General features: G+C 37.8%; 2 protein-coding genes across 2 annotated transcripts in view; both read right to left on the bottom strand.

Moving 5' to 3' along the window:
• The window catches only part of rassf5 (Ras association domain family member 5), a 43,357-nt gene extending 40,509 nt beyond the window's left edge, over window positions 1-2,848 (bottom strand). The window contains exon 1 of the mRNA XM_016230146.1: window positions 2,041-2,848. Within this exon, the coding sequence (XP_016085632.1) occupies window positions 2,041-2,707 (667 nt within the window). The 5' untranslated portion in view covers window positions 2,708-2,848. The remainder of the gene's footprint in view (window positions 1-2,040) is intronic.
• Window positions 2,849-4,819: 1,971 nt separating this feature from the next.
• Window positions 4,820-12,677, bottom strand: part of ikbke (inhibitor of nuclear factor kappa B kinase subunit epsilon) — a 22,050-nt gene continuing 14,192 nt past the window's right edge. Inside the window, exons 8-22 of the mRNA XM_016238511.1 lie at window positions 11,748-11,858; window positions 10,867-11,046; window positions 9,281-9,477; window positions 9,009-9,067; window positions 8,808-8,899; window positions 8,585-8,686; window positions 8,379-8,439; window positions 8,174-8,289; window positions 7,394-7,470; window positions 6,777-6,816; window positions 6,592-6,693; window positions 6,408-6,504; window positions 5,528-5,619; window positions 5,384-5,455; window positions 4,820-5,276 (exon numbers count right to left, since the gene is read on the bottom strand). Of these exons, the coding sequence (XP_016093997.1) occupies window positions 5,213-5,276; window positions 5,384-5,455; window positions 5,528-5,619; window positions 6,408-6,504; window positions 6,592-6,693; window positions 6,777-6,816; window positions 7,394-7,470; window positions 8,174-8,289; window positions 8,379-8,439; window positions 8,585-8,686; window positions 8,808-8,899; window positions 9,009-9,067; window positions 9,281-9,477; window positions 10,867-11,046; window positions 11,748-11,858 (1,462 nt within the window). The 3' untranslated portion in view covers window positions 4,820-5,212. The remainder of the gene's footprint in view (window positions 5,277-5,383; window positions 5,456-5,527; window positions 5,620-6,407; window positions 6,505-6,591; window positions 6,694-6,776; window positions 6,817-7,393; window positions 7,471-8,173; window positions 8,290-8,378; window positions 8,440-8,584; window positions 8,687-8,807; window positions 8,900-9,008; window positions 9,068-9,280; window positions 9,478-10,866; window positions 11,047-11,747; window positions 11,859-12,677) is intronic.

Here is a 12,677-nt window from a genome sequence, read left to right as displayed (position 1 = left end):
ACATACACGAGCGAACAGATGCACCATATGTGCACACACACTGACAAACACACAAAACTAAACACACAAACACACAGGCTGAACCTTATGTTCTCGGGGTGCACTGGGGTAAACTCATTCATTTCAGATCACATTCTAGCACTGTATGAATTTCATCTCTAAAATAAACCACATTGGCGAAGCTTTTTTTTTTTTTTAAGCTGACGTCATTCTATTTTACATCATTCACAGATCTATTTCTGTATCTCAAGCAGAATTAAACGGAATTCAATTTTGGTTCTCTTTTTTAAAAAATCTATCCAAGGAATTTTTATTTGTAACAGAGGGTTTTGTCATAGCAGCCCTTTAAAAGCAAAAAGGCCATATAATAACTGAATTAGCTGAAGAGCATGATGGGACGGTGGAGTGTACAACATCAAGGTACAACATCAATGCCAGAGCAGAAGAGATCTATTTCTGTATCTCAAGCAGAATTAAACGGAATTCAATTTTGGTTCTCTTTTTAAAAAAATCTATCCAAGGAATTTTTATTTGTAACAGAGGGTTTTGTCATAGCAGCCCTTTAAAAGCAAAAAGGCCATATAATAACTGAATTAGCTGAAGAGCATGATGGGACGGTGGAGTGTACAACATCAAGGTACAACATCAATGCCAGAGCAGAAGCATAGAATACAAAGAGAGGGAGCAAGTATCTCTAAATGATTAAGAAAAATTCAAATGTGATAGAAGTGCCACTTCAGATTCTTACTTTATTTAAAAGGCAAAGTAACCTCACTCACATGCTTCAAATGTTCCTCACTGCTATCTCTACAAGCAAGAAAATCAAAGACCCCTGTGGGTCACAGTACTTCATTTAGGAATCCCCAAGGATCTGGGGGGTTGTCAGAGTCCCCCTTTCCCCTTCATATAAAACTAATCAAACATGACAAATAATGAAACAGAAAAACAAACAATGACCTCTGCTGGGAACTCCCCCCTCAGCCTCTGTAAACCCTCCACATGTATCAGCATGCTTTATCTTGATTAAACATGCAGTACTGGAAGTTCCTATAACAGTGGAGCCATACCAACAACCCCTTCAGCAGAAAAAAACTAGCAAAACAAACACTTGTATGGTTCTCTCTTCTGTCATTTCCTTTCTCTTTCTTTCTTGTTTAACAACTAGCTATCTCATGGTTTTGATATAAAAGAATGCTGACCAGCTTTCTGAAGAAGTTTTGCTCATTAAAGTACAGATTTCCCCCTCTTTTTTTTTTACAACTTAAACATTTGTCAAGCCTTTAAGTTTAGAGTTTCTTACATGTGCCGACAATTTACAACAAATGAACAAACAAGCAAAAACGCTTTATCTATCTACCACCCAGTCCATCCATCCATCCATTCATCTCTTTATCCCTCTGACCACTCGTCCATGCATCCACTCTATATTCATATTCATTCATCCCATCTCTCCGTCCATCTACCTCTACCTGTTTGTCCATCCACCAATTTATCCATCATTCCGCTAACCCTCCGACCATTTCATCCATTTAATCCTCCACCAATTTGTGCATCCATTATAACATCCAAACCATAAATCTATTTTGTCTTTCTACCTCTCCGATCATTTGTTCATGCGTTCATCAATCCAATTCATCATTCTATCTGTTCTCATCCATCAATCCATCCAGCTATCTATCTATCTATCTTCAACTATTTGTCTATCCATTCATCCCTTCATCTGTTTCCATCCGTCAATCCAACAACCTATCCATCCCGCCATCTATCTGTTGTATCTATCCCTCTGACTATTCGCCCATTCATCCATCCATCCCTCAGACTATTCGTCCATTCATCCATCCATCCTCCATTCATCCCTCCGACTATTCGTCCATTCATCCATCCATTCTGCATTTCTTATTCCATGCATTCATCCATCTTCCATCTGTTCATCTATCCGTCAGGCCATCCATCTTTCCATTCATCCATCCCTCTGTTTATCTAAGGTCAGCTCAGGTGGGGTAAGGAGAGGAGAGGAGAGGAGAGATAGTGGTCACTCACTTCGACACTTGAGCGCAGCGCTGCTGATCTGGCGGTTGCAGGCGTCGCACCAGTCCTGGCTCAGCTGCCTGGAGATGAAGATGTGGCCCTCTCCCTTCTCTGCCTTCACCCTCGGGTCTTTCTGGTTGAAGATGGACCATGCCTCCCTCCTGAGAGGCTCGCTTCGCATCTTCACTACTCCTGACCTTGCCTGTGTCAGCTTGTCGATCGGCAGTCCCTCCAGTTCGTCTGGCGGGCAGCTGAAGTTTGACCGCGTCGAGGAATTGCGAACTTCTTGTGGTGATGAAGACGCGTGGATCTTTGCCGTGTCCTTCACTGAGCTTCTCCGGCTCCTGGCACTGTGTCTGCGAAATATTCCGTTATTATTGTTGGCGTTCTCTCGGTCCATGTCCACAATCGATCTGTTCATATTACTAGGTGGCGAACCGGCACTACAGCCTCGGCTGTGTGATGCTGAAGGGGGCTCGTGATTGAATAGCACGAGCGATGCTGAGACTGCGGCTCTCGCGCCGTCCACATCACTCGCTCGGTTTCGCATGATGAGCTTGTCCAGCGACCACTTGCGCGTGAATTTCTTCCCGTCGCTCGACTTCAGTTTGTGAAATAGTTGCTGATCCGAGTCGAGGTGGTGTTGAGCAGGGTGCTGTCCTAAAGTGACGGACGCCATGTCTTTCGCCTATGAGTTGTAGGTGGACAGAAAACAAACTAAACTGAAGCGCCAGCGGCGAGAGTGACGCGCACACTGATTAAGCCGTCACTGACTGAGCGGACGCGCGCGGACCTGCCCCTCACAAACACATGATCTCGTCGATCACTTCTGTTATTCCACAAACACAAGAAACAGAGAATTTAAAAAATGCCAGGACTCCCCTCACAAACACATGATCTCGTCGATCACTTCTGTTATTCCACAAACACAAGAAACAGAGAATTTAAAAAATGCCAGGACTCCCCTCACAAACACATGATCTCGTCGATCACTTCTGTTATTCCACAAACACAAGAAACAGAGAATTTAAAAAATGAATAAACTTGTCACTGGAACAAAGTGTGTATAAGAATATCATTATATTTTATTTATTTTGTGTTTAGATGAAAAGTCACATTACAAATATATTTGCAATATATATATCACACACATACTGCATTTTTATATTATTTATACTTCATTATCTATATTATATAACATCTGAAAGACAAATATGCAAACATATTTTTCAAAATGTAAAAATGTATACACACACATAACATTATATGTAGTTTATTGTATTAAATTTGAACAAAAATATATAATGCTTAATAAAATGTTTTTAAATATATTTTTTTAAATTTGAGTTTCACCAATTGTCATCACACATTTGATATTTTTATTAGCGCCACATATAGTCTGTCAAGTACCACTTTATATTTAAAGTGTACCTCTTACCTCATACTACAGAAGTGGAGATCTTAAAACAAACAAAATACATTTAAAACATAAGTTTACAAACTGACAAAAGGATACACGCATAACATTATATGTAGTTTATTGTATTAAATTTGAACAAAAATATATAATGCTTAATAAAATGTTTTTAAATATATTTTTTAAAATTTGAGTTTCACCAATTGTCATCACACATTTGATATTTTTATTAGCGCCACATATAGTCTGTCAAGCACCACTTTATATTTAAAGTGTACCTCTTACCTCATACTACAGAAGTAGAGATATTAAAACAAACAAAATACATTTAAAACATAAGTTTACAAACTGACAAAAGGAAAATTGATAAAATTCCATGACAAGCCAAACATACTCAAACTTCGACAGTGAACCACAGCGTGGTCTCTGTAAGGTCACCACAGTTCCCCCAGCGCGAGGAATTCCCCGTAATCAGAACCCACCAAACACATCTTTCACTTTCCATATTGCAATTATCTGCAATACAGCAACTTAAGAGTCTTTTGACTCATGTCAGTATTTGTAGGATGATAATATTTGGAGTCACCCATATTTTTCAAAACAAACAAAACTTCCTCTGCTCCATGCCCTGTGATAGGCTACTCTGTTGTGATCAATTAGAGCTATTGCACAGTTATCTCTCAAAAACGGAATCAATTAGACAGGGCAGCTGGAACTCCCCTCTCTTTATTCCATGACTATTTATTGCACATAATTACACCATTATTGTCGGCTGAATGCACAGTGCAGAAAATATTCATGCAAACTGCTGTAGTTGCTACAACAGATCTGTATTTCTTTTTTCCTGGCTGTTAAAGTCAATACTACTAGATTGTATGAAAATAAAATGCAGTAACTACATTAACACTGATTCTGAGAAATATGACTTTTGTGATCGATATATCAAATCAATCAAAGTTCAGTTTTTAACCCTCCTGTTTTCTTTTAAAGCAGCACTATGTAACTTTTTCTGTGTTCAAAATTTGCCAAATGTATATACTGAGCGAGTACATCATGAATTTATCTTCCAAACCGGGTTTTTGTCTTATTCCGAATCACTACGGTACACTTATAATAAGTAGCTACTTAATATTTGGACTATTGAAGCCTGGTCGGGTCGTCAACGCTGCGGAGTAACACATACCTGCGTGAATCGCCATAGACCAGGGGTGCCCAAACTCGGTCCTGGAGGGCCGGTGTCCTGCAGAGTTTAGCTCCAACTTGCCTCAACACACCTGCTGGTAAGTTTCTAGTATGCCTATAAGTGCTTGATTAGCTGGTTCAGGTGTGTTTAATTGGGGTTGGAGCTAAACTGCAGGACACCGGCCCTCCAGGACCGAGCTTGGGCACCCCTGCCATAGATATAAATTTAGAGAAGTAGCTCCGGTTGGAATGTTCTTCCGGATGTGTGCAGTTCTGTTTATTAACCGCTAGAGCGCCAAAAGTTACTGTACATAGTGCTGCTTTAACCTGTCAGGACAGTTCATAGTCTAAGCCGGGACTCGAGTCCAGTCATAACTCAACTTGCGCTTTGCACATCAGTACGTATCATGCAATTTCAGCTGCCTGTCCCGGTAACAGCCATTAAGCAATGAATCTGTTATTTCTGGTTTGAGAGGTTCAACTAAGGACAGTTTATGAGATGTTTTGTTTCGCTTTCCCTTTAGCTCAGAGATTCAGGCTCTGTAAATATAAATATTGTTGTGCATTCTGTATTCTTTGAGGTCTTCATGGCCTGTTGGCTTGAGGTACTTTTTTCTCCACTGGCAGTGTAGCAGTAACTACTGCAAGGCTTAAAAAGAGATGTCTTGTTAAATTTGAAAGGATTTTCTACACACACACACAAAAAAAAAGTTTTGGCTGTATATAACATATTCACGGCTAAACACCATACAGTACCTTTCTATCATGTTGTTGTTATTCTGTAGCTCCCGTGCCACAGCCTCCATCTCATCCTTTAATGTATTCATTCTGGAAATTTTTTTATTTCATTTATTAGTTGGAATGAATAAATACTGTGTCATCTTCATTGCAATGACATACTTGAGAATCATGTGCTCATCCTTTATCTTTCCATCCAGCCCCTCAGCTCCTACTGGCTGTTGGAGAGCTCTGAGCACAGCTCTGTCCAGAACCTGCAAAGATGGAAAAGAACGTGGGCAGGTTGCTCTATATCCAAGTTTATAAAAGTCTGACTTCAGAATAGTATGACTGGTTAAAGCAGAAAAATATGTGAATTATGGGCAGGAATTAAGGAGAGGATCATACCTGAAGCTACTAATGCAGCCTTGATTAGACTCTGTTTATTGATTAATTCTCATTTAAAATGGAAAGTGATGCCAGTACTACTTGAAGTGAAACTTTTACTCAGAAAAAAAAAAATCATTACTTACAAATCATAATGAAATTTAGCAGTAGTTAAGGTCAAAACTAAGGTCACAATAAACTAAAACCACTTTGAAAAAATTAAATTCTGCCCTCAGACATTATTTCCAGATGGGAATGAGCCCAGTTAGTCAAAAAAACGAATTTATTGTGCAAACTATGATTAGACTCTGTTTATTGATTAATTCTCATTTAAAATGGAAAGTGATGCCAGTACTACTTGAAGTGAAACTTTTACTCAGAAAAAAAAAATCATTACTTACAAATCATAATGAAATTTAGCAGTAGTTAAGGTCAAAACTAAGGTCACAATAAACTAAAACCACTTTGAAAAAATAAAATTCTGCCCTCAGACATTATTTCCAGATGGGAATGAGCCCAGTTAGTCAAAAAAACGAATTTATTGTGCAAACTTTACAGAGATTATGTGAGGAAAAATATAGACTAATTTATCTAACCTCCTCAGGGACAGCTAGTCATGCCTACATAGGGTTAAAGACAGACTGTGTGTGTCTTTTGTGGGAAACAGAGGGCTGACCTTGCTCTGCTGGGCCTCACACACACGCAGATCCCCCATCCTCTGCCGCAGGACAACTCCAAAATGCTCTAGATTCGTCTGCATCTCATAAAGAAACCTGCAGAAACAACACTCACATGGTCATCTGTATATGCTGCCCCACGACTACTTTTTTGCTGCTTTATCCATATGACCTCTGTCATACCTGTTCCAGCTGCCAGCAGACATCAGAACATCCTGGTATTTCTGCAAACAGTCATCCTTGAATAAACTCTTGACCTTCTTTATGTATGAAGACAGATTGAGCCTGGGCAGAAAATAGCCGTTTCTCAGTTTAATTACCGTGAGAACGGACCCTCATTCAAGATGCTCCTGGTGTTTAATACTTACTTCTCAAACTTGTGAATCTGTTCGTCATTGTAGCTGAGCTCTGGGACAGAAAGTGAATAAATTAGTAGCAGTGAGAGAAATATTTCAAACCCTCAACCCAACACCGTAGTTTTTTTTCTGTGTGACTGCTCAAGATAAGCACTATTTTAGCTGACTGGCTCCTCTGCAGAGTCATATCTAACATTATCACTGCAGCCAGGCAGAAAGGGGGCTTATATTCTTCTGTCTCCATGCTTGCCTGTCTGGAATGGTCCTCGCTGTCAGATAAAGCAGCACAACAGTGCCTCCCTTCCCTGCAGCGCAGTACTGAGAACTAATCTGACTAATCTCAGCACTGGCTCCACTCATCAAACTCCAAGTCCAGCTCCTGAAGTGCCAGTGACAGAAATGGGTCGCTGTTTAATGTGCAGTAAATTCTCACACAATTTGGTGAATTTTTGCTTAGCGTCCAATTATAAGACTGGTTGAGAACAACATTTATCATGGGTTTAAAACTTTAAGTACGTAATCTGCAGAAGTTCAGAAAGAGACTTTTGATAGCTGTCGTACTGTAGATTCGTCTGTAATTTGTGTTGTGTTATATTAATAAGAGAGAAAAAAAACATGCATCCACTTACTTCCTATCATTCTGTCTTTGCAATACTGCTGATGAACTGCAACAATCTTCCCCAACAAAACCTCCATCTTCTGGATGCTGCATTAAGAGAAAGGAAAAATTGAATTATTAAAATAATATTTATTGTAACAAATACATTTATAATATAATTTATATTAATTTTGTCATAACCTTCCATAATAATATGCTAAATGTATAGAACTTAATGAACCATTTAAGTAAATTAAACCATTTATTATGTAAATTCTTTCAAGTATTATGTAAATACATATGCATATTTTTATTTATACAACTTTACAGTAAATAATGCACAAATCTGTACATAAATCTTCTGTTCCAGATTTTACCACATTATTATTATATATGGGAAATAATGTATAATTAGATCTTTTTTGTGTTCATGCTTGTATTTTTATGTTATACATGTGATAACGTGATGTCTATTATTGAATTTAATTTACAGAACGAGTTAAATCAACATTTAGACAAATGCTGTGTTGAAATTTTTACCATGTCATGGTACTGCAAGGTAAAATGCTATCTATCTATCTATCTATCTATCTATCTATCTATCTATCTATCTATCTATCTATCTATCCATAGAGAGAGGGAGAGAGAAAGAGTTTTCAAGTTTAGTTTAAAAGTTTTTCAATCAAAACAAAATAAGAGAATAAAGGAAAATCTCTTGGTACCAAGGTAATGATTCAATATTGTGATGAATACATTTGGAAATACTAAACTATATCACTTTCCCCCAACTTATCCTAACAGGCTGTGTTACCTCTTATCCTGGGCCAGTATCTCGGAGTGTTTAGACTGCATCACATGCAAATGCTGTAGTTGATTCTGGAACTCTCTGACTCCACTGCCATACATCCGCTGCAAATCCTCTTCAATCTACACACAATGATAAACCACAAGGATGCAAACTATTGTGTGCTTGAGTTCATTTATTCAATATACATATCACAAAGCACAACTCTTACCAGTGGGAGTTTCTTCTTATTGTCTACAAAGTCTGGAATCTCATGTGCAAACCTCTGAGCACTGGTTGGGAAGAACCAAGAGACATCCATCACTAAATACTTTACTACATACAATGCTTATTAAACTAGAGTAAGCATTAGATTCATGATATCATATAGTAAACTAAAACACAGATTCAGTCTGTATCTCACTGGTGGATTCTTACAATCGATGGAGATGCTCCTCTGTGCTGATAGAAGAAAGCAGCTTCATATTCACCATGGCAATCCTGTGTGCCACATTACTGCATTCAAAACCTGTGTTTTCACTGAAAAGTCAAGAATATTGTTATTGGACACACTAAAATGTCAAGATCAGGTTCTGTTTTCTTGTGGCAATAATTATCAGGTAACCGACTCATGCAGAATCGTGATTATATAAGCGCTCACATGTAGCTATAGAACCCCTGCAGAATCAGTTCCCTGTACTTTTGGAGTGAGCGGGCTATCCGCAGGTACTGATGGATGACGCCTACAATGGTCTTTAGGAGGGACAAAATCAACAGGACACAGTGAGAGGCTTAGGGATAATTGTGTTATAATGTTCACCAAAAATAAGAACCAGGGATAAAAACAAAGGGGCTTGCTTACCTTGGAAAAAGTGTAATCTGCCATGACGTCAAACTTTGTGGGCATCGTGGGGGCCTCAGCTACAGAACAAATGAAAATAGAAGGGATGGTGGAAGAATAAAGAAAGAAATGAGACAATGTTACCTCGATTTATTTATTTGTGAAATTACACATTACATTACACTGAAAAACTTAAGACACACTCAAACAGCTATTTTATAAACAAAGGGTTGAACATAAAATTGGCACTGTGGCACCAGGCAGAAAAAAAAACACATTTATTGTGTCCTTACGTTCTCTGTATGGATAGCCTACTAGCTTCTCTGGTCGTCGGCTGATGAGAATGATAGGGCGGTCTGGAGTGGTGGGGGGAAGGTTCACTACTTTCATGCTTGGCTCCAATATGAGAGGATGACCCTGAAACAGGTACTGTTGAGCTGCTGGTTCAATTCCAGTTTGGGTCTGAACATCCTCAAAAAAGATTGAGACCCTTGAGAACAACAACAAAAACATTTTGGAACCATTGTGAGAAGTCTCAGCCTTATTCATATTTATATACTGTATAATTGTAGGTAATCATTTTAAATGGATTTTAAATTATGATCATTTGGGGACCTACAACCAAAATGGCATCTGTATTTACAAAAAGAAACAGAGTTTCCTATACAGTAAACTAAAAAATATGTTGGACCTAGGGCTGGGCGATATAGCTAAAAAATGTATCAACAATATAATGTTTCATATCGTTCAGTATCGATAATTATTGAAATTTTTTATAACCTTTTTTTAAAACAAAAAGCTATAGAAAATATTTACTTAATTTAACCACTGTAGTTATAATTAACACAATTTATTGAGGCAAACAACAAATATGTTTTGTTTTAACAATCAAACACAATAAAAATTAAACAAACATGTCATTTCTAATGTTTTATATGCAGATTAAATACAGTAAGTCTTTATTGTATCTGTCTAATTGTCTCCCGAGGCCACAGGAGGGTGCAATGAACAAAATAATGCAGCACATTTAAATTGTCAACGCAAGGAAGTAACTCTATAAAAATGTGCCTTACGTCTAAATTAAGTCATAAAAATCAAATAAAATTTCGTAAATTGCATAAACAATTATGAACAAAACAGAATCATGTATTTATGCATTGCTTAATCCAAAGAGCCGAAGTGCCATTCACACAGATTGCATTTAAAACATATGAGACGCAGTGAAAAGGAATAAACCTCCACAAATTCGTGACGTGTTTTCTAAAAGTTTAAACTCTTTTAACTTTGCATGGCTTTCTATACATCTCTTGTGAGACACGAGTGCAGCAGTCATATTTGTATGTCTAAAAAATGCGCTGAATATGCATTCTGTGTCAATGGCTTGGTTTCGGTTTTAACCCATTCAAGACCTTCTCCGCATTGAGCTTTTATATTTCTCTAACATTTTGAATGAATAACGCAGCAGCGGCGCGTCTCATGGGCTAGACTAACAAAACATTAAAATGCAACAACATCCCTTACATCACCGCATCTCGCGCGCCACTGATGACGCTCCCTGATGGCACACCTAACTTCAAATGTTTATTTTAAATTCGACTTTATTCACAATCTCCTCATCACAGGCAGCCACAGCACTCAATTCAGTATGTGTTCGTGTTTGTGTGTGCTGTCTGCGTCACTAATAGTACGTGCCTATATTGTGCGTTATATCAAACATTTTTTCCATCGATATCGAAGAAGGTGTACCATCGATAAATATCGATACCGGTTTATCGCCCAGGCCTAGTTGGACCACATTTGAATGAAGTTGCATGGACTCCTTCAGTAGTAGATGCTGTAGTGAAGAGATAAGAGATCTGTTCTCAAGAAGATCACATACGTGTTGTGAAAGTGGATGTAGATGCTGTGTGTTGTGGCCTGCTGGAGAGAGAAGATGTGGACCGTGATGCCATGCAGGATGTCAGTGGTGGCAGCAAAGAACTGGACGAAGCCCCAACACTTCTCCTGATTGGCTTCCAGTATACTGGCCAACACTGGGACCAGCTGGGACTTCAAACCCCTGTGAAAAAAAACAACAAAAACCAGAGCCATTAGTGATCTGCTGCCAAACTCCAAGCGGCTTCAGTGTACTATCAAGGATTTCTTTCCTGCATGTTACTCATAATGCATAAAAGCATGAGACTTAAATAGTCCCAAATTTTAATTTGACGTGAATGAAAACAGCTCAATGCAATGAGCTGTAATGCTGGACCTTGGTGTTGATCAGTACAATTTTCAGTAGACAAAAAAACTCAGGCAAACACAAAAATTACACATGACTATTCACACCAAGAATGATTACTATATATATAAGGATAACTATATTTTTGTCCACACTAACAGATGATCACATTGTTTATTATTTTGTATGAGCTGCAATTATGCAGTTTCTATAATTCATCGGTTGGAAAAAAAAATTCTGATTGTGATTCCAACAATATTGTTCCTCTGTGCCATTATCAATATTGTTGTGGTGTGGACATCCCTATTCGCATGGAATTGGAATAATTACTAAAATTTCATAGTTATATAGTGATTGTCCTTGTTGTGAATAGCCATTTAATACAGTACAACACAATGAAGGAATGGCTTTCCTTTCAAAGTCAGAATTTCATTTGCATATAAATAAATAGCATTACTGATTGAGGTCCATTTACAATTTCCTTGACAATATTGTCTGTCCACAATGTTTTTACCACACTTTTGCATAGAGAAACTCACTCTGAGAGTTGGCAGCAGTGTGGCAGTCGGTAGCTCCATTCAATGGGTCCATCCTCCACCTTCTGCACACCTGCTATGGCTCCCTCTGGCTTCTCTGTTGTGATCTTGTACCTGGAGAGAGCACCATAAGTCACCAAAAATAGCACAAAAACAAGCCTAATATAAAAGTTCTATTATTTATGGTTATTTTTTAAAAGAAGTCAATCTTTTAGCTCTTTCTTCATTATAAATAATTTTTACAATTATTCTACAATTTACCATTATGATTAATATGTAATTTATTATAATAAATAGAATTAAACAAAAGGTTAAAGAATGAAAGGTTTACTGTGTGGAGACGTGCTGATTTCGCGTTTGGTATCGTTCTGTATCGCATATCTTGTCAGTGTCTGCGCTTGCTTGGCCATTTGTTGTGGAAAAAAATAAGGAAAGTGTGTCCAGCTGAATTAATTTAGTATTTTGGTAGACGGGTATAAAAAAGCTTAGTTTCCCGCGGCAGCCGTCGCGTGACGGCCTCCTCGTGTGAAGACCGAAGTGCGTAAAGACCATCGACTCTACCGTGCGACTCCACCGTGCGACTCCACCGGGCAGGGACACCGGTAAAGGATAAGTATCGCTTTTTATTTCTCCTCTTTCCTATTACTTGTTTCACTTCTGTTTCAGTTTTTATAACCATTTCTTACTATGTGTAAGTTATTGTTTTTTAGCATGTGTTATTTTTTTTTAGGATTACTGATAAACTACTGTCGTTTGATTTGTATTATTCGTATTTGTTATTTATTCAAATTTTAGTTAAACTATGTCTGAATTTATTATGTCTGTAAAGGTCTTTTATTATGTTTTAATTTTATTTGAGTTATTTTAATACTTCAACAAACTAAATGGAAATGAAATAATATATATATATATATATATATATATATATATATA

Source organism: Sinocyclocheilus grahami, unplaced genomic scaffold (genome assembly GCF_001515645.1).
Source record: "Sinocyclocheilus grahami isolate Dianchi unplaced genomic scaffold, SAMN03320097.WGS_v1.1 scaffold2.1, whole genome shotgun sequence".
In the NCBI taxonomy this organism is placed as follows: domain Eukaryota; kingdom Metazoa; phylum Chordata; class Actinopteri; order Cypriniformes; family Cyprinidae; genus Sinocyclocheilus; species Sinocyclocheilus grahami.
Note: the sequence above shows the minus strand (reverse complement) of the source record. Positions and strands in the feature narration are given on the sequence as shown.